The sequence below is a fragment of the Ranitomeya variabilis genome, chromosome 4 (genome assembly GCF_051348905.1).
Source record: "Ranitomeya variabilis isolate aRanVar5 chromosome 4, aRanVar5.hap1, whole genome shotgun sequence".
NCBI lineage: Eukaryota > Metazoa > Chordata > Amphibia > Anura > Dendrobatidae > Ranitomeya > Ranitomeya variabilis.
Window position 1 is genome coordinate 611,631,275 of NC_135235.1, and position 21,317 is coordinate 611,652,591.

General features: G+C 43.2%; 1 protein-coding gene across 3 annotated transcripts in view; it reads right to left on the bottom strand.

The window, feature by feature from the left end:
• Window positions 1–21,317, bottom strand: part of TTYH2 (tweety family member 2) — a 61,809-nt gene that overhangs the window by 12,391 nt on the left and 28,101 nt on the right. For 2 of the 3 annotated variants that reach the window (XM_077253397.1, XM_077253398.1), the window contains exons 3-6: window positions 14,905–15,016; window positions 11,581–11,801; window positions 11,045–11,140; window positions 4,655–4,727 (exon numbers count right to left, since the gene is read on the bottom strand). In XM_077253397.1, coding sequence (XP_077109512.1) covers window positions 4,655–4,727; window positions 11,045–11,140; window positions 11,581–11,801; window positions 14,905–15,016 — 502 coding nt within the window. Of the gene's footprint in view, window positions 1–4,654; window positions 4,728–11,044; window positions 11,141–11,580; window positions 11,802–14,904; window positions 15,017–16,016; window positions 16,041–21,317 lie in introns of those variants that run through there. The other variant, XM_077253399.1, reaches the window with a different exon arrangement.

A 21,317-nucleotide genomic window follows, 5' to 3' on the forward strand; every position in this document is an offset into this window, starting at 1 on the left:
ATTATTTGGATGCAGCATAGAATATGGTGGTATTGTAAGGCTTGTGTATGGCAATATTGTTTTGGGGAATGTATGATAATATTATGTAAAATTACAAGAAAAAAATGGTAAAAAAAAAGCGTGATTGCTTACTTTGCCTACTTTTTAAAGTGCCACTATTAAGCCACCATTATTATGCTCCTATATGACAGGCACTTGTGGGCATTTTACAGAGGCCGCAGCATGGGAAGGTCACCGGTGATCTAATCAGTTAATTGATAATCTAACTAATGTGTTACCAGCTCAAGGTTTTATGTGCAATCAATATGTCTCACCCAGATGGTCCTCGCTGTCTCCAGAGGGGGAGCATGACACAGGCGGTGGCTCATTAAGGCTATGAAGGCTTGTGATGTGTGGCTCCGAGGTGACATGACCCACTTAGGGACGCAAGAGAGAGATGATGCCCCAGATGGGGCCAAAAGTAAATCTTATTTATTTACTTGCAGCCTTATATATCAAAACCACAAAGATTGATGAGTGCAATAAACTGATGTCACCTGTAGTTTAGCTAACATATGGGGGGTGCTCTTCACTGCATGTACATGTGTGCAACAAGGGAAAAATATATTGCCTTACATTGGTCTTGTAGGTCACGTTACACTCTGCCACTCATGCGGGTGGCTCTTCATTCAGGATTTCAGAAACTGACAACCTGATGGGTTCTCTTGTGTAACGGTGTAGAGTATAGTGACAAAGGGGTGATCGACGAAAAGTGTTCAGAAACAGGGGATCATGAGAACGCAAAGAACTCATCTACAAAAGGGTCAGAAGAGGATGTGAAGAATCGAGCTGATGAAAGGAGGCAGAGGAGGATGGGAAGAATTGTTGCAATGAAAGTGATCAGAGAAGGATACGAAAAATTGATCTGATGAAATTGGTTAGAGTAGGATGTGAAGAATATTTCTGTTGAAAGGGGTCAGAAGATGATGTGAAAAATCGTTCTGATTCTGAAATCAGGGGATGTGAAAAACTGTTCTGATGAAAGCGGGCAGAGGAGGATGTGAAGAATTATGATGAAAGGGATCAGAGAAGGATTTGAAGAAATGGTACGCTGAAAGTGGTTAGAGAGGGAAATGAGAAATTATTGTGATGAAAGGGGTCCAAAGAGAATGTGAAGAATTGTTCGGATATAAGGGGGCAAAGGAGGATGATGTGAAGAATTGTTGCAATGAAAGGGGTCAGAGGAGGATGTGAAGAATTGTTGCAATGAAAAGGCTTAGACGATGATGTGAAGAATCGTTATAATGAAATGGGTCAGAAGAGGATGAGAAGACCCGTTTCTGGTGAAAGGGGACAGAGAAGGACGTGAAGAATAGTTCTGACAATAGTGATCACAGAAGGATATAAAAGTTTTCTTGAATAATCAATAAAACAGCAGAGTTTGCTGCCAATCAAGCACAGTGATACTGTTGTTTGTAAACCAGGTATTGGTACTTTTGTCAGTGTGGACAGGTGCCAAGCCTCGCTGGAGAATGAAATTTCCATCTCCAAAAAGCTTGTTGGCAGAGGGAAGCATGAAGTGCTCTAAAATTTCCTGGTAGACGAACGCGCTGACTTTGATCTTGATAAAACACAGTGGACCGACACCAGCAAATGACATGGCTCCCCAAACCATCACTGATTGTGGAAACGTCACACTAGACCTCAAGCAGCTTGGATCGTCTGTCTCTCCATTCTTCCTCCAGACTCTGGGACCTTGATTTCCAAGATCTAGTGTGAAGTATCCACAAGCAATGATGGTTTCGGGAGCCATGTCATCTGTTGATGTAGGCCCACTGTGTTTTATCAAGATTAAAGTCAGCACAGCCATCTACCAGGAGATTTTAGAGCACTTCCTCTGCTGGCAAGCTTATTGGAGATGGAAATTTCATTCTCCAGCAGGACTTGGCACCTGTCCACACTGCCAAAAGTACCAATACCTGGTTTAAAAACAACAGTATCACTGTGGTTGATTGGCGAGCAAACTCGCCTGACCTTAACCCCATATATATCTATGGGATATTGTCAAGAGGAAGATGAGACACCAGACCTAACAATGCAGACAAGCCGAAGGCTGCTATCAAAGCAACCTGGGCTTCCATAACACCTCAGCAGTGCCACAGGCTGATCGCCTCCATGCCACGCCGCATTGATGCAGTAATTGATGACAAAGGAGCCACGACCAAGTATTGAGTGTATTTACTGAACATACATTTCAGTAGGCCAACATTTCGGATTTTAAAATAATTTTTTCAAGCTGGTGTTATAAAGTATTATAATTTACTGAGATGATGACTTTTGTGTTTACAATGATTGTAAGCCATAATCATCAACATTAAAAGAAATAAACACTTGCAATAGATCACTCTGTTTGTAATGACTATATTATATATGAGTTTCACTTTTTGTATTGAAGAACTGAAATAAATTAATTTTTTGATGATATTCTAATTTTGTGAGATGCTACTGTATGTATTCACACACATACATACACACTGCCTCTAGAAAGAAAAACTGTCAAACCTGTGCCCCTTTTCACAATTGTCCCCAGTAGTGTGATGAGGTCAGTAGCTTGATATGTCATCACACTGCTGCCCGTCAGACCCGGGACTGACAGACGCTCTTCTCTGCCCCAGTCCCAATGAAGCACTGTTCAAATGTATCTGCGTCTAAAAGATACGAATACATTTGAACATGGGGAAAAAGTGAGCAGCGTCTCCCGGGCCTGACGTGCGTGTCTGCTCTCAGAGAGGGCTCGGAGTGTCTCCTCTGGCACGTGTGCCAGAGGATTGCCACCACTGCATGGCACTGGCATCCTTTGCCCAACTCTTCCTCGCGGTAGTGCCCCAAATCTGTAAAACTGCAAGAGCATCTCCTCTGTACAGCACTCTCTTCAGGGCAACCCATAGTTTATCAAACTGGATTCAGGTCTGGACCCTGGCTGGGTCATTCCAAAACTTTGATCTTCTGGAGAAGTCATTCTTTTGTTGATTTGCAGGTAGGCTGAGGGTTGCCTTGTGCTAAAAGGTGAAATTCCTCTTCTGCTTTTCAGCAGAGGCCTGAAGGTTTTGTTGCAACTGTTCATAATTTCCTCTAACTTGACTAAAGCTCCAGCTGCCGAAAAACAGCCATCAAGTATAATGCAGTCTCCACCATGCTTCACTGTGGGTATGTTCTTTTGGTGATGCAAAGTGCTGGATCTGCGTCAAACATACCTTTTCAAATTATGGCAAAAGAGTTCAACCTTGGTCTTATCAGACCATAACACATTTTCCAACATGTTTTTGGCAGACTTGATGTAAGTTTTGGCAAAGCATAGCCAGTCTTGGATGTTTTTCTCAGTAAGAAAAGGCTTCCGTACCTCATAGGCCGGACATATGAAGAATACAGGATATTGCTGGCACATTTAGTAACCAACCAGTACTTGCCAAAAATTCCTGCAGCTAAATTAATGTTGTGGTAGGCTTCTTAGCAGCTTCCCAAACCAATTCAGTTCTAGATAATGTCACTGCTGTTCCAAATCTAAACTACCTTAATGATAAGTTTCAACAATGAGATGCCCTTGCTGTGTTGTAAGCTATTTACGAACTATGACTTTTGATGTAAAATGCAACTAAGAAAATGTCAGGAAAATCCTACTAGAAAAGCCAAGCTTCATATGGGGCTTATAAAAACCACTGTAAATGATGGTAGCCGTGCGTGTACTTGACTACAATGAAATTATTCTTCATTACATGACAAAAACCTGGTATTTTAAACAGGGGTGTGTAGACTTTTTATATCCATTGTATGTACAACAAAAAATTATATATATATATATGACTCGACAGAAAAAAAAGACAAAGCCAGTTTCTATTAGTCTTCCATAATCCCAAAGACAAATTCAAGGACCCAACTGAGTGATGGACTGGAATTAAATGGACGCTTACAATTCCTCAGAGAGGACAAAGTGATTCTCCCATAATAGCTGCTGACCTTTTACCACCCTGGGAAGGAGCAGATGAATGATACCAGCAAGACATCCGAGTGATGAAGTTAAAGGGAATGCATTATCAGAAAATTACTTATTTTTATATCAAGTTTTTATGTTATATTTTCTTTAATTTTTGACATTTTTTTAAAATTACGATCTCTCTCTATCTGAACATAGAATTTAAAAAAAAACTAAATTAGAACTCTTGACATTTCCGATTTGGCCCCGCTTTGTTACATCCTCAATCCTTAAATAGGATGTAAGAAGTTAGTTACTTGGGGAGGGTGAAATAAAATAAATCATACTCACCTGCTGTCACCCTCCTGGATCAAGCTCAGACCACACAAGCATATTTTGCCAGCACAAGCCCTTTAAACAACAATAATTCCGGAATATTGGACTCTCCAGTCCATGGGATTCCTGACAATCTGGGATTAATCTTGCTTGTTTGCTTTTTTTTGCACAATCAGGATTCTCAGATGTGTACGGTCTGGGCCAAAATATCACAACACTTTACTGCAGCATATAAATGATCAAAAGCAAATATCTGCTCGGCTACTGGAGGATCCAGAATATATAACTACATACGTAAGGTAGCTGGCCAAAAAATAAAATCACCAGTGTGCGGAAAACATTTAAAAAGAATAAACAATGTTAACTTACCACCGCAGACGACGTATCCAAAGCCAAGGATGCCCAGCTTAATATTATAGTTATCAGCCCAAAACTTAACATCCTAAAAAAGAAAAAAACAAAGCAAAAAGCAGCATTACTATATACCTTGCCCAATACACTGTAATCAGAGGCTCGGACTTCTGCTCTGCTTCTCCATCATGCTTTACACTGCAGCTCTGCCTGTTCAGATTGGCTGCTGGGTACAAACCCTCCCTCCAGGAAGTCAGCCCATGCAGAGCAGATTTCCCCCTGTTGGTCAGAACAGAGTAAGGTTGTGGTACAGATCATGCATTAAAAGATCACCGGAGGCTGAAGAAGCAAAGAATTGAACTGCTTCTGACTTTTTGAGACTTCCTTGTCGCGGTCATCGCATCTGTATTATGCTACCATTCAAAAGGTTGTAGGAGATTAAAAAGACAAAGAGCACCACGCCTGTCCATGTGGCGTATTGCAGCCAAGTCCATTTAAAGGGTTTTCCCCGACTAAAAAAAACTTGGCTGCTTTCTTCCAAAAATATCACACCTATTCATGGGTTCTATCTGGTATTACAGCTCAGCTTTATTACAGCAAACGGGGGCTGAGCTGCAGTATCACACACATCCTCTGCATTGGTGTGATGTGAGTTTTATTAAAAAAAGGCAGGCATATTTTCTCCTTTTAAAGGGGGATGGGACCACTAAAATTAATCGATAAGAGGAGCACTGTATTTGGAAGAAAGTAGCCATGTTTTTTCTTAAAGCCATACAAACCCTTTAAATAGCCTAGTGGTGCGAAATGCGTCAGCTTTCCAGAATGTGAGTTTTCATGGGGGAAGGTGGGTTTCTTTGTGCAGGACTCGGGTCAGGCAGCTGCACAACACATGTTATCTGTGAGGTCCGAGTCCACCATGCCCGCTCCGCTGCTTTATTATTCATGTGCACTGCAGATCTCTGGCACCTCCGCCTCTAATTGCTCCTCTCTCTGCATCACGAATAAGAATATCCAAAATCAATGGGTGCAACAGAGAGCAGGAGGCAGCAATACATAGGAGCTTGTAATGAGAAACTCCCAGGAGCATCCCAGGAGCAGATGGAAACCATCAAACCCTTTATCTGCTCCTTCTTCCCTCCCCGAGACACTAAAGGCTTCCAGGATTCCTCTATAACAAGGCAATTATCATCATACAAGATGCCGGCCCACGACTTAACCATCACACATTACAGGGCAGGCGGCTTAACAAGTTCTATTATAATTAGCTGTGATATCTAATTTTAGATGCACTATAAATTTGATTAAAGACCTACGTCAGTGGAAAGAGATATAAAAGCCACTCCACCGGTAAGAAACGATCTAAGAAAATCCAACAATGGCGCCACAGCGCTCTATGGGTTGTGTGCTGTATTCCATCTCAGTTCCATTGAAGAGAAGTGGCTGTGCTGCAATACCGCGCACAACCTGGTGAGGCACTGTTTTTAATAAAATTCATAATTCCCGTCATGGCCAAAATTCATATGAATAGTAGGTAAAACATTTTCAAATTCAGTGTTCGTTATGTTTTTTAAAACTTTCATATGGAACATTACTCCCATCATGCTCCAACGCTAGGCAGATTTCATACTGCTATAAGAGAAGGCGATTAATTTTTGCCTCCTTTATTGATCGTTAAAGAGGACTTGACATCAAGTCAAATGTGGCCATATTATTGCTCTTGTCTAAATTCTGGTGTTCCCCTGAGAATTCTGTATTTTTATAACCGCCATATGGGTCCAGAAATACTGGCCTTTTTATTTAATACTAATTTTTATGGTCTTTACTAATTGGGCATGGCTCACCGGATCCTCTGGGGCGTGGCTTTAGATGCTCTGCATAACTACACTGTGACACACCTCCTTAGCAAAGACCATAGAAATTAGCACAAAAAAAAAAATAACAGACCATATCTCTCGAACCATATAGTAGACTTAAAGAAAAATAAAACGAATACTCAGGGAAGCAGCAGGAGTAAAATAGGTGCAAAACAGACCACCTGGCAACAGGTCCTCCTTAGAGAACTCTTTTCATTGTCCCATATGTGGCTCGTGGATCTGCTATATGGTCATACAGAAGACCCATAATATGGCATTTAGTATGGGTCTATACTGAACTTTTCAAGGAATTTACTGTCTAACCAGCGTACCGCTATAAAAGTCTCAAAAGTCCACTACAGTGGTGACCACTTTTCAAAAGAGTGTCCAAAATACTGCCCAGCCAGTGGCCCTACAGAAGCTTACAAGTGGAAGATAGAAACTGATGTATCAATTTACGTGAACTGGAAATTAGTGACTTCCTTGAGTCTATTGCCCACTTGATCCCTAAGCCAAAATGACCAGACCCCTAAAGGCACCAATGTTGCATCACATCCAACACGGCACCAACAGAACATCTCCCTACACGACTTCTCTTCTCCACATCCTACCAGCTCTCTCTCCTGGGGCACCATGGCCAGATGAGGAGCACAGAGTCCAACACTAAAAGGACCTTCCTAATTGGGCCATACCAAATGGAAAAGGTTGGTGGCCACACTCCGAACACTAATATTCACACACTACACACTCCAAACTAATATTCAATCTGAGAAAAAGAAAAATTGCGGTATGTTCCACCGGATGCCACATTCATAGATGACAACAGTTCCGATTTTGGGGGATAATTCAGTGACCTGACAAGGAAAAGAGGTTGGATTATGGAAACCCAGCCCAAAAGTGGGCAGGATGCAATGCCCTAATTTTGGCAAGTACTTTACAGAGGCTTTATATGGCGGCACAGGTTGCCTACCAGAACATAATCACTAACCAATTTTTGAGAGACGTAAAAAGCAAAAGTACCTATTCGACATTTACTCCAACAATCAGTTATATAACAGATGACCTTGCTTACTCTCCCTTCCTTTACACACACTTATTAGATGTTTCAAAATAAAATGATAGACTTTTCATTGAAGCTAATGGACATTTATTGTTTCCTGAAACAGGATGATAGAATCGAAAAAAAGCCCCAGTGTCTGGTGTGAAAATGGCAAGATTTCTGTTTATAATTTTTAATAGATTGTGAAATGGAAATAAAAATATTGCCAAAAAATACATTTGACACAGAAACCCGATTTAAACAGTAGGTCATATCCTGATTTTAACCTCCCTTTAAGTAACAGCGAAGACAGTGGAGACTTGTTTTTCAGTGGTGACTATCATCCTTCCACAATAACAACATATAACTTCAGACAGATGGGAACAGTATGCGTTGATCCTTTTACTGCTGATTTTCCAATAACTAGAAAACTACAGTGTCTTACTGACTACAGTACCCTTTTATTAGAAAACTCAGAGGATTAGAAAAAACAAGGCTGATATCTTGAAGAAACAGTTCACCGTCTGTTCACAGGTTGAACACGGGATTGCAGCTAAATTCCATTAATTTAAGTAAAGTTAAGTGGCAAAACTGGGCTCAATCTTTGGACAGGTGTGGGTTACTTTTTCTAAGCCACCATGTTTTTCTAAACTTGGAAAATCCTCTTTAAAAGGCCTTCTCCAATGGCATCAGGTACAACACAACCAAATGCAACAGACCTCCATTATGTCCCAAAACACCTACTCGAATGGTCTCCTTGTCAAGGAATTTAGGTAAAACTTTAAGATAGGCTGTCATGTGTGATTTGTGGGAGATCGATGATCGGCTGATCGAAGGTGCGGAGACCCTCAATGGAGCGCCACAGTGACATTCATACGCATGTTTGAAAAAACTGACCGTCACATCCAAACATAGATCAAGTGTGAACAGGTGCTGAACCTTAGACTCACCAACTCCTATACAGTCAAGCAAAAAAGGCAGCACACTGCAGCGCTAACACATGCAAACATGAAACACAGAAATTGAACTGCATTACTGCACTAAAAATATGAAAAATGAGAGCGTTTAGCGCATAAAAAAGGCCAATTTTATGTGTACCTGGTAGCCACTTTACGGCATCTCTCTTATACCAGGTCCTACGCTTTCCTTCCTCGCTGAGAATAAACGTCTCCATGTGAATGGGTACCTATGAAAACCTCTCATGAGACTAACTGTTGTGAATTCTGCTCTTGGGTTCCCTCCGGTGGTTGTTGGTAGTAATGCAGTTGTCCCTGGGTTGCAATCCTGGGCAGGTGTCCCTGCTGATTGCAGCTCTGACTGGGATATTTAGGTGTGCAGGATTCATTAGCCCTTGCCAGTTGTCCATTGTTCTTGGAGGTTTTGCATCTCTGTCTGGTTCCTCCTGCCCTGCTTCCAAATCAGCAAAGATAAGTGTCTGGATTTGTTTCTACAGCACACATGCTGTGTGCTTTACCAATTCAGTGCTATTCAATGTTTTTTCTTGTCCAGCTTAGGCTAGGTTCACATTGCGTTAGGGCAATCCGTTTAGCGCTAGCGGATTGCGCTAACGCAATGTTTATTTAGGGGCCGCGTTCAGGGGTCGCGTTAACGTCCCCGCTCTCGCAGGTCCCCGATCTGCGAGAGCGGGAAACGGACCTCGGGCGCGCCGCGGACGCTGCAAGCAGCGTCCGAGGCGCGTCACAGAAGAACGGCACATCACTAGCGCGAGCCGAAAAAGGCACGCGCTAGTGATGCGCTGCAGGCGAAATTTACATTGCTGTCAATGGGTGCGCTAACGGACCCGTTGCACGGCGTTAATTGCGACATTTTCGCCGTGCAACGCTGTCCGTTAGCGATCACCCACTAACGCAATGTGAACCTAGCCTTAGACTGTTTGGATATTTCAGTCAAGTTGGATTCTCAGGAGATGCAGATATACATTCCATGTCTTTAGTTAGATGGTGGAATTTTTGTATTATCTGCTGTGGATATTTTTAGGGTTTTAATACTGACCGCTTAGTATTCTGTCCTATCCTTTCCTATTTAGCTAGCGTGGCCTCTTTTGCTAAATCCTGATTTCTGCCTGCGTGTGTCTTTCCTCTAATACTCACAGTCAATATTTGTGGGGGGCTGCCTATCCTTTGGGGTTCTGCTCTGAGGCAAGATAGAATTCCCATTTCCATCTATAGGGGTATTTAGTCCTCCGGCTGTGTCGAGGTGTCTAGGATGTGTTAGGTACACCCCACGGCTACTTCTAGTTGAGGTGACAGTTTAGGGTTTGCGGTCAGTACAGGTTCCACCTACTCCTGAGAGAGTCTCATGCGGCTCCAAGGTCACCGGATCATAACAACTAACATTCTCTTTCTCTGTGGAGGGGTACTGGACCTGCTGCAATTAAGACACCTGTGACTAGGAGGCGGAGTGCTCGGTCAGAAGGCTAGACAATACATTTGAAAAAACTGACCGTCACATCCAAACATAGATCAAGTGTGAACAGGTGCTGAACCTTAGAGTCACCAACTCCTATACAGTCAAGCAAAAAAGGCAGCACACTGCAGCGCTAACACATGCAAACATGAAACACAGAAATTGAACTGCATTACTGCACTAAAAATATGAAAAATGAGAGCGTTTAGCGCATAAAAAAGGCCAATTTTATGTGTACCTGGTAGCCACTTTACGGCATCTGTGCAGTGTGCTGCCTTTTTTGCTTGACTGTATTAATTGCAGCAGGTCCAGTACCCCTCCACAGAGAAAGAGAATGTTAGTCTCATGAGAGGTTTTCATAGGTACCCATTCACATGGAGACGTTTATTCTCAGCGAGGAAGGAAAGCGTAGGACCTGGTATAAGAGAGATGCCGTAAAGTGGCTACCAGGTACACATAAAATTGGCCTTTTTTATGCGCTAAACGCTCTCATTTTTCATATTTTTAGTGCAGTAATGCAGTTCAATTTCTGTGTTTCATGTTTGCATGTGTTAGCGTTGCAGTGTGCTGCCTTTTTTGCTTGATTCATACGCATGTGGCTGCATCTGGTACTGCAGTGTATCCCTGTGGTTCCAATGTATACAGACCATGAAAGGACGACGGAGGAGACAGAATATTAGGCTTGTCTGTTGCTTTCTCAATTACAGCCCATGGGATTTTTAGGAATAGGTGGTGGCCAACAGATGGGATCCTTCACCTATCAGACATTTACTCAATGGATTTACCTTAACCACCAAGAAGCTCCCTAATGTCAAAGATAGGATTTGAGGGTAAGGAAAAGGCTGTGGCCTCATTTCTAGTGTCAATTGTTGTGATTGTGGAGTACTGATCGGAGCCCCTTTTCCGTGATCATGGGTTGGCAATGGGTTGTCATGACAGCCAGGGGTCTGCAGAACCCCCCCCCCCCCCATTCCTGCCACTGTAAATCTCCGCTGTTTAAGGAGAGAAATGCAGACTGGGAACCAGGAGGCCCAGGATTAATATGACTGTAAGACTTGCCAGTATTGGAGAGCTATATTCTGCACTTACGTAACGAGGAGACACTTGGAACGCTTGGCCAGTCCCAGACACGTCACCAGACAGATGACCAGGTCAAAGATGAATAGAGATAGGTAAGAAAGCCATCTGAAACAGATAGAGAAGACTCTGTATGGTAACAAAGAATGCCGGACAACCCCTTCAATTCTGATTTGGGAGCTGTGTGCCCTTTTCAGCTGGATGTCATCTCTTCTAGTCTGATTCTAGTATCTGTATATCCTTTTGAGCTGGATACCAGGCACTCCATACAGTTCCACCCCGTCAAGCCTGAATCTAGAAGCTGTATGTCCTTTTCAGCTGGATGCCAGGCACATTATCCAGCATATATCCTCCATGTAGGGGACAATATATATTAATATCATATATAAACATGTGTTGTCACAACTTTCTAATGTTCTTTAAATCCTGATTTTTTAATACATCTGCTTGCTTTCAGTGAATAGAAGTGCTAGGGTTCATTCAGACACCGCATTTGGGATGTGATTCTTGCGGAGCTTAGAATCCGCCTTAACCAGGGCTGTACTTACCTGTAATACTCGATAAGTCTGGCCTCCTGGGCAATCATGGAAAGGTTGCCACTCGTCACCTGCCAGTTTGGTAACATAGAGAGCTGAGTGACGACGTTATTGGCCATGATCTGCATGAATCGTAGGGTCTGGACATAATCTCCATGTGCTGCAAATATCTCGTTGAGACGCAACAGGTGCCGATCCAGTTCTTCCTTCATCTTGAAGCTGGTGCCAGACACCTGTTGGAAAGTCAGAAACCCCTAAACAATGGTGCAGTGTGTCATCAGGCTCAGTTGTTGCATACAACGACATGTCAAAAATTTAGGTTTAGGACTAAAATTATCCAAATTTTTATGTTTACCCCTGGAACAGCGCCAGACATATGGTTGAGATTGTGACTAGTACTGCAGCTTAGTTCAATCTGTGTGTATGGGACTTGGTTACAGTACCAGATTCAGCCACAACTATATGTATGGTGCTGTGCCTAAACAGTTGTATAATATGAACCAATCGGATACCTCCATCCTGCCTCACTGAACAGTGAGTGGCTGCAGCTGCATTTCCCTCCTCTCCCCTCTTCCCATAGAGAACTACAGGCTGCTGAGAGTCGAGGAGGATGATAATTCCCCATAATCAGATAGATAACACGTATTAAATAAAATATAATTTAAAAAAAATAGATTGCCACGACATAAAATCCTAAAAGTCATAAATTTCTGGTGAGAAAAACCCTGGCACACGAGGTGAAGGACGGAAATATTGGCAGCTACAAGCTTGGATATCCTCACTCCCTCCCCTTGCCAGCTCCGAGTGGGTAATTCACAGGCTGCAGCGACCGAAACATCCCCAGGGGTTGGGGGATTAAAGTCTGACGACGAGAAAGCAGCAACGGGGGAGGGAGCCAAGATGCCCAGCTGTTGGGTAAAAGTCGCGGGCACGATAGAGAGACAGAGAGGGTGGAGGCGGCGGTGCGGTCTGGAGAGCGAGGAAATGCGAGGCGAGGACGACGACCCGCAGACTAATAGGTTCTGCGCTGTACATCCCTGTGCACAGGAATAAAGAGGCGCCGAACTGAGAGTGGCGGTATAATGGGTCCATCAGCAAACCCACAAAGTGCGAGATCTGATGCCGCGAGCGACACTCACCGGAGGCACCGCTACAGAGCGAAAGCCTGTAATGTACCGATACATCACAGTATCCATGTACCCGGGTCACTACAGTATCTGATCATTCTCCACAGTATCCATACACCCGTGTAACTGTACATATCCAATCTGTCTCTCTATGGTGTCTAATCTCTCTCTACAGTATCCAATATCATTAGAGTATCATATCACTACAGTATATAAACTGAATAGTATCTACTATCAGTATTTAATATCATGACAGTATCTAATCTCTCTACAGTATCTAATATTTCTCTACACTATCTAATGTCTCTACAGATCTTATTTTTCTCCAAAATATATCTACACTATCTAATCTCTCCCTACAGTATCTAATAACTTTCTCTAAAATACACTGCTCAAAAAACATAAAGGAAACACTTAAACAACACAATGTAACTCCAGGTCAATCACACTTCTGTGAAATCAACCTGTCCACAACACTGACTGTAAATCAATTTCTCCTGCTGTTGTGAAAATGCAACAGATAACAGGTAGAAATGATTGACAATTAGCAAGACAACCACTATAAGGGTATGTGCACACGATGCAGATTTAGTGCAGAATTGGTGCAGATCTGCAGCAGATTTTTCTGCTGCAGAAACGCTGCAGAACTGCACTGTGATTTACAGTACAATGTAAATCAATGTGAAAAAAAAAAGCTGTGCACATGGTGCAGAAAAATGTGCGCAGAAACGCTGCAGATTTCAAAGAACTGCATGTCGCTTCTTTTGTGCAGTTCTGCAGCGTTTCTGCACCCCTCCATTATAGAAATAAAATCTGCACAAAAAACGCACCTGCGGATTCTGCCAGGAGATGCAGATTTAGTGCAGAAAATTCTGCACCACATTTCCTACGTGTGCACATAGCCTAAAGGAGAGGTTCTACAGCTGGTGACCACAGACCATTTCTCTGTTCTCATCCTTTTTGGTGGTTGTTTTGGTCACTTTTGCATTTTGTCATTGATCTGACCCCTAGCGCTACTGTACAGTAGCATGAGGCGGTGTCTACAACCCACAGATGTTGATTAGGTAGTGCAGGTCATCTAGGATGGCACATCAGTGCGAGCTGTGGCAAGAAGGGTAGCTGTGCCTGTCAGCATGGTGTCCAAAGCATGGAGCAGATAAAGAACAAGGAGACAGGCCAGTACACCAGAAGACGTGGAGGAATCCGTAGGGGGCCAACAACCCAGCTGCAGGACCGCTACCTCCTCCTTTGTGCAAGGAGGAGCAGTGCCCAGTCCTGCAAAATGACCTCCAGCAGGCCACTAACATCCATGTGTCTGCTAAAACTCTCAGTAACAGACTCCATAAGGGTGGTATTTGGGCCTGACATCCACAAGTGGGTGGTGTGTTTACAGCCCAACAACATGCAGGGCGATTGCCATTTGCCAGGGAACACAAAGACTGTCAGACTTGATACTGGCGCCCTGTGCTCTTTACGGATGAGAGCTGCTTCACACTGAGCACATGTGACAGACGTGACAGAGTCTGGAGATGCCGTGGAGAACGTTCAGCTGCCTACAGTATGACTAGTTTGGCAGTGGGTCAGTAATGGTGTGAGGAGACATTTATTTGGAGAGCCGCACAGCCCTCCATGTGCTAATCAGACTGCCATTAGGTACCGGGAGGAGATCCTCAAGTATTTAGTAAACAGACATGTCAGAAAAGAAGGGAAAGGGTGTGCTTTTTCTCCGCAATGGGGCCACTCTATGGGCTAAGCCTGGTATTGCAACTCAATTGACTGGAATGGGGCTTAGCTGCAATACCAGGCTTGTCCATGGGACAGTAGAGGCGCTATATATTTTTATTTTCTTTCAAATCTCGTGAATCGCTTTAAGAATGAATCTCTTCCCTTGTCTTTAAAGCATCTCACATTCGTTCCCGGGTCGCTCCTCTTAGACAGATGGCTCCGAACAGACCACTCAACGCTTTGCAACAGATTCTGTCTCTCCATTAGTCACAGTCCGTAGGAATTTCACAGAAGTGGAGTTCAGCTATTGTGCTGCTCGCTCTCTGCCGCATTTCCAGCCACAGCTGCCAGTATCACTCATTTCCGCCAGGCGCAAAACAAAAAAATTACCCAACAACACATGGACAAAAGCGACACACATATGCCTTTTCCACAATTTACGACTAGCGTTACCAGAGGCACATATTTATTTTTTGGCACTCACCAGGTTGTCAATTCCTGCGAGGGTGTGATTGGCATCGTCCAGGGAGTACGTCAGCTGGTAGACGCCATCATTGGTCTCGCTGTTGCCATAGAAACCGATGCCAACTGCAGCACTGCAAACACAAGAGGGGGTTGTCAATATTTATCCCTGGGGTCCAACAATATAGTTTATATTATTATTACATTTTTTTTTTTTTTTTTAAAGAGAAGGTGAATAATGGTTTAAAATCAAATGCCCATGACTATGGGCACTGACAAGGAGCAATTATAGAATAATAGGGCATCGCAGCTTGGGCATTTCAAGCCATTAAGTGACAACTATCTAAAATGCCTATGTACAGTAACTATTTGTGAGCCAGACACCGAATACTAAATGACGTCTTGAAACACAAGACACTGGAAAAAGTTCTTGTCCCACGAGGAGGTGGCTACCCCCTGTCCCACGAGAAGGCAGCTACTACCTGTCCCACGAGGTGGCTACCCCTGTCCCACAAGAAGGCAGCTACCCCCTGTCCCACAAGAAGGCAGCTACCCCCTGTCCCACGAGAAGGCGGCTACCTCCTGTCCCACGAGAAGGCAGCTACTACCTGTCCCACGAGAAGGCAGCTACTACCTGTCCCACGAGAAGGCAGCTACTACCTGTCCCACGAGGTGGCTACCCCTGTCCCACGAGAAGGCAGCTACTTCCTGTCCCACGAGGAGGCGGCTACCTCCTGTCCCACGAGGTGGCTACCCCTGCCCCACGAGAAGGCAGCTACTACCTGTCCCACGAGGTGGCTACCCCTGTCCCACGAGAAGGCAGCTACTACCTGTCCCACGAGAAGGCAGCTACTACCTGTCCCACGAGGTGGCTACCCCTGTCCCACGAGAAGGCAGCTACTTCCTGTCCCACGAGGAGGCGGCTACTTCCTGTCCCACGAGAAGGCAGCTACTGTATGTCCCACGAGGAGGTGGCTACCCCCTGTCCCACGAGAAGGCAGCTACCTCCTGTCCCACGAGAAGGCAGCTACTACCTGTCCCACGAGGTGGCTACCCCTGTCCCACGAGAAGGCAGCTACTTCCTGTCCCACGAGGAGGCGGCTACTTCCTGTCCCACGAGAAGGCAGCTACTACCTGTCCCACAAGGAGGCAGCTACTTCCTGTCCCACGAGAAGGCAGCTACTTCCTGTCCCACGAGGAGGCAGCTACGTCCGGTCTCACAAGGAGGCGGCTACCTCCTGTCCCACAAGAACAAGGCTACCTCGAGTGCCACGAGAAGGCGGCTACCTACTGCTGCAGAAGACACTAGAGCGAGGTTACTTCCTGTAAAAAAAAAACACAAACCGATGCTACTTCCTGTCACACAAGGAGCTACTTCCTGCCATACAAACACAAGAAAAAGCTACTTCCTGTTACACCAGACTCAAGAAAGCCCTTTTATCTACAAAATGGCCATGCACCACGCTTGTATGTCTTGTTTATATGTATTCACTCCTAGCTCCATTAGCACTACCTGGCGATCAGACAGAGGCAACCCATCCCCTCCAGTCCTGCTCATTATACTCTGCCTGGCAACCAGTCACTGTGAACCAGCCCCTCCAACCCTTCTTCCAGTGCAGGAACGTATCTAACAATCTGAAGCCATACTTGCGTCACTTTAATGCCCAAATCTGGACGTTTAAGCCCCATTCAGGAATAACCCCAAAATGTCCACTTTTGGGCAGGGCCAGCATAATCCCCACCCCTACTGTTTATTTGTTTAGGGTTATAAAATAAACCCAAAATATAGAAAGATTTTTTTTCAATTACTGACAGCAAGCAGAGATCTTGAAAATGTTTTAGAAGGTTGTATAAGGCCAGAGCTATGCAGAAACATTATTTACTGCCTAGACACTGCATGTGTTTACAGCCCAATTCAACTGGTGGGATGGGATTTAGGGAACCCTGGATCTCCGATCGTTGGGGATCCAGTGACCTCTACAATATATAGGAGGGGCATTCCATTGTCTGGTGGAGATACCGGAAATCCAGGAGTATAACGTGATTGACAGCTCTGCTTTCAGGCTCTATGTTAGGAAATCAACGGACATAGCTGATGGCTTTGATGACAGTGCTACAGCATAACATTAGGCAATTGGGGCTGAGCTGCAATACCAGACATACCACAGATAGGAGAGGCGCTGTTGTCACGGTCAACCTTATTTTTTTCTAGACTATTGGATGGACCAAAAAGTTGACCAGAGGCTCAACCAGGCATCCTGCAATAATAGGGACTATATTGCCCAGCTAAAGGTTACCCATAGATGGCAGCTTTCTTCCTTCTGGGGTAGAGCTAATCAACATCATTATTTTTTTTTACTTAAGTGTAAATATTTGGAGCTAAAAAGTATTTTTTTTGCATTTGGGTTTCAATACAAACTTTGGCTGTTACAGCCTCTTTGTCATCCTGCACATTCAACTTTGATGTGGTCTGTGGTCATGAATCAGCCAAGAGATCAGGAAAAAAAAAAGGCGATAAAACGGTTACAAACTCCTTGAGAAACTATAATGCGCTCTCTTGCGTATCGTCAGTTAACTCATTCTGTAGCCTCACATCACTGAGGCCACAGAAGGCAAACGATGCTACATTTTTTAATGAAACCCAATTGCAAAAATGATTTTTAGCCTCAAAAATATGCAATCAGATAAAAAAAAAACAGATCTAAAAGGTGGACAATTCATTTTAATTGAAGCTCACCCACCCGGTTATCAAGTACTGATGAAAGAGCAAGAATTCTGAAACAGCTGTCAAAATGTGGTTGTCTTGTTTGGCTGATATCCCTAGTCGGTTTTAACACTCTTATGAGTCACTAGCTTAGACAGCAGACGCCAATAGGTGGCACTAAAGAGACAATTTTCGACACAATTTGCATACTTTTTTCCCCATGAAGCACTGCTTCACCTGGATCTCCTTAATAAGAACTAGTACCCTCCAGAACTATGCATGCAATGTATGGAAAAGTGGATGGAAGCATGGTCTGGAGTGTGGGCCATGCTACCCCAAGTCCATGATGGCTGTACTGTACATAATGGAAACCTATCAGATTCCCTTGTAAAAAGGGATATTGGATCTGCCCGTTTGGCTCAGGCGCTGCCTAAATAATTGCGCCCTCAGTGAGTCTTTTGTACAGAGGGAGATAACGTACGCTGCTATTTTAAGGCTTGGCTGCTAAAATCCGCCCTGAGGTTTTGTTATATAACGAGCTCCTTCTGACAGCCCATTTTACAGGCTCGGAGCTGAACTCCGCCACCCTCCCCTCCCCTGGCTGATCCATGCCTGACATCTCTTAAGTGACGGCACAGATTCGTTTTCCCAGTAATTCACAGGGTTCGAGTAAAAATGTTCCATCAACAGCGCAAATGTGAAGAAAAAAAGAAGATGGACACTGTAAAAGTAGAATAACTGATAGGATCACCCATACCTGCTCCCTGAATTCCAAGGAACGTGAATATCAATTTGAATTTTTTTTTCCATTTTTAGTTGCAGGTAATCAAATTAACCCATAACCCAGGATGTAAGAGTTTCTGATCTTTTTAGATGTATTTGTATGTGTAATATTTTTCCATTTTATTCACGTGCAAAAATAAAAAAAAGTATTTTTATTTAAACGCATCTAATTGGAGCTAAAATCATTGTATGCAAATGGGTTTCATCTAGAAAAAAAATTGCACCATTTGCCTCCTCTAGCCCATTTTATGCACTTTTGTTCACTGTAGAATGAGTTAACAGAGAATCCATAAGTGAGCTTCTTCTGATTGGGGGGGTTTGTAACTCTTACCTGTCTTTTTTTTTGTCACCTCTTCTCAGCTTATTTATGACCATAGCCCACATCACAGTTGAATGTGCAAAGAAACAAAGCAAAACGGTGCAACATTTATAATGAACCGCAACTGTAAAAAAAGGTTTTTAGCCCATAAACATACATTAAAAAAATATTATATATATATATATATATATATATATATACATACATACACACACACACACACACACAAACACACACTAGATGGTGGCCCGATTCTAACGCATCGGGTATTCTAGAATATGCATGTCCACCTAGTATATTGCCCAGTGACGTAGTATACAGCACAGAGCCACGTAGTATATTGCCCAGCCACGTATGTCACAGGTTAAAAAATAAACATATACTCACCTTCCGAGGGGCCCCTTGTAGTTCTGTCGCCTGTGTTCGGTTCAGGCGGCAGCTTCCGGTCCGAGGGCGTGATGACGTCGCGGTCACATGACCGTGACGTCACGGCAGGTCCTTCTCGTGCAGGCGCGCAGGGCCTGTGATGACGTCGCGGTCACATGACTGACGTCACGGCAGGTCCTTCTCGCGCAGGGCCTGCGATGACGTCGCGGTCACATGACCGTGACGTCACGGCAGGTCCTTCTCGCGCAGGGCCTGCGATGACGTCGCGGTCACATGACCGTGACGTCACGGCAGGTCCTTCTCGCGCAGGCGCACAGGGCCTGTGATGACGTCGCGGTCACATGACCATGATGTCATAACAGGTCCTTGTCGCACACCAACCTTAGCAACGGAACCTGCTGCTTGCATGGACCGGTCACCGGAGTGTCGGACAGGCGGCGGAAGGCGAGTATATAATGATTTGTTATTTTTTTTGTATTATTTTTAACATTAGATGTTTTTACTATTGAGGCTGCATAGGCAGCCTCAATAGTAAAAACTTGGTCACACAGGGTTAATAGCGGCGGTAACGGAGTGAGTTACCCGCGGCATAACGCGGTCCGTTACCGCTGGCATTAACCCTGTGTGAGCCGTGACTGCGGGGAATATGGAGCGGGCGCCGGGCACTGACTGCAGGGGAGAAGGGAGGGACTAATCGGACTGTGCCCGTCGCTGATTGGTCGCGGCAGCCATGACAGGCAGCTGCCGAGACCAATCAGCGAATGAATATCCGTGACGGAAGTTGCCGACAGAAAGACGGAAGTACCCCTTAGACAAATATATATATAGGTAGATTTACACTAAAGGTTTATATATAAAATAAACTATGCAGTATATTATTTTTAACTTAGTTACCCTATAAGTCTCAATTTTTATACATTATTTTTAAGTTTTTAGTAGGTCTGTCCAAGGAAAAAGAAAAGTGTAGCGTTTGTAGCTATGTAATATATTTAAAGATTTATAGTCCGTATATTTACATGGCCTGTTTATATAGATATAGTACATTGTTTTTTGCTCATGTTTAGTTGTATTTGTCTATATTTGCCCCCTTTTCACATGTAAAGTGCCATGGAATAGATGGCGCTAAAAAAATGTACAATAATAATAATACCGTAATTGTATACTAATATATTACAGTGTATGCAGATAATAAGAAAACAAATTCCACATAGCCCAACATGCGAATTTTATTTTTTCATTATATATATATATATATATATATATAATTTATTTTTATGTACAATATTTACTTTTTCTTCTAATTTTCCATTTTATGATTTTTTTCATACTAAAAGCGATTTTGTCCATTTTTGCGTGTAATGTGATATAATACTTACCAACACAAAGCACAATATTTGTGAAATTTTAGTCCTCCCCCAATCTCGCCCAGAGTATGCCCCCAAAATGCCCAATTATTGGCATGGTCTTGCTAAGTTTTTTCCGCTTTACGGCCTGATTCGTGAGATTTTTCCAGGAAAAAAATGGGACTGTTGTTAGGGATGTAGTAGATTCACAGAATATGTTTACATATATCATAGTAACATAGTTAGCAAGGCCGAAAAAAAGACATTTGTCCATCCAGTTCAGCCTATATTCCGGCAGAATAAATCCCCAAATCCTCTTTTTCATTTACTTAATTTACTTACTATATTTTCAATATTTTAATATTTTCCTTATAATAAAATTATACTTTTGAAAGTAGTTTTTATTAAATATGAAAAATATTTATATAAAAATGATTAATTCATATTCTTAAAAAAAATACTAAATTTGCATTCAATTTCCATAATTGTATTTTGAGTACACTCTTTTTTTTTTTTTACTTTTCTGTATGTAAAACATTCTGCTGTCTATAATGTACTGTGGAGTTTCCACATCAGACATTTCCATGAAACAAGATTTTATTAGATTAGGATTCTAGTCTGGGTTTAGCGCTCCATTTGGATTATTATGTCTTGGTTTAAAAATGGACTGGGCTTTATTTTACTTCTTACTCTTCTCTTCCTTGTTCATTTTGCTGTAACAATGATAGTTTCTTATTCTGAAGTGAGAAAATTAGCATCTATGAATACAAGCAGCAGCAGTGGGGGCTAGTAAAAGAGGTGTTCCCAATATTTCCAGTTGATGGAGCATAACTGGTAGAAGAGCTACACAAGCAAAAGTGTCGGTAGCATGCGGATGTTGAAAGAGTATCAGTCATCAG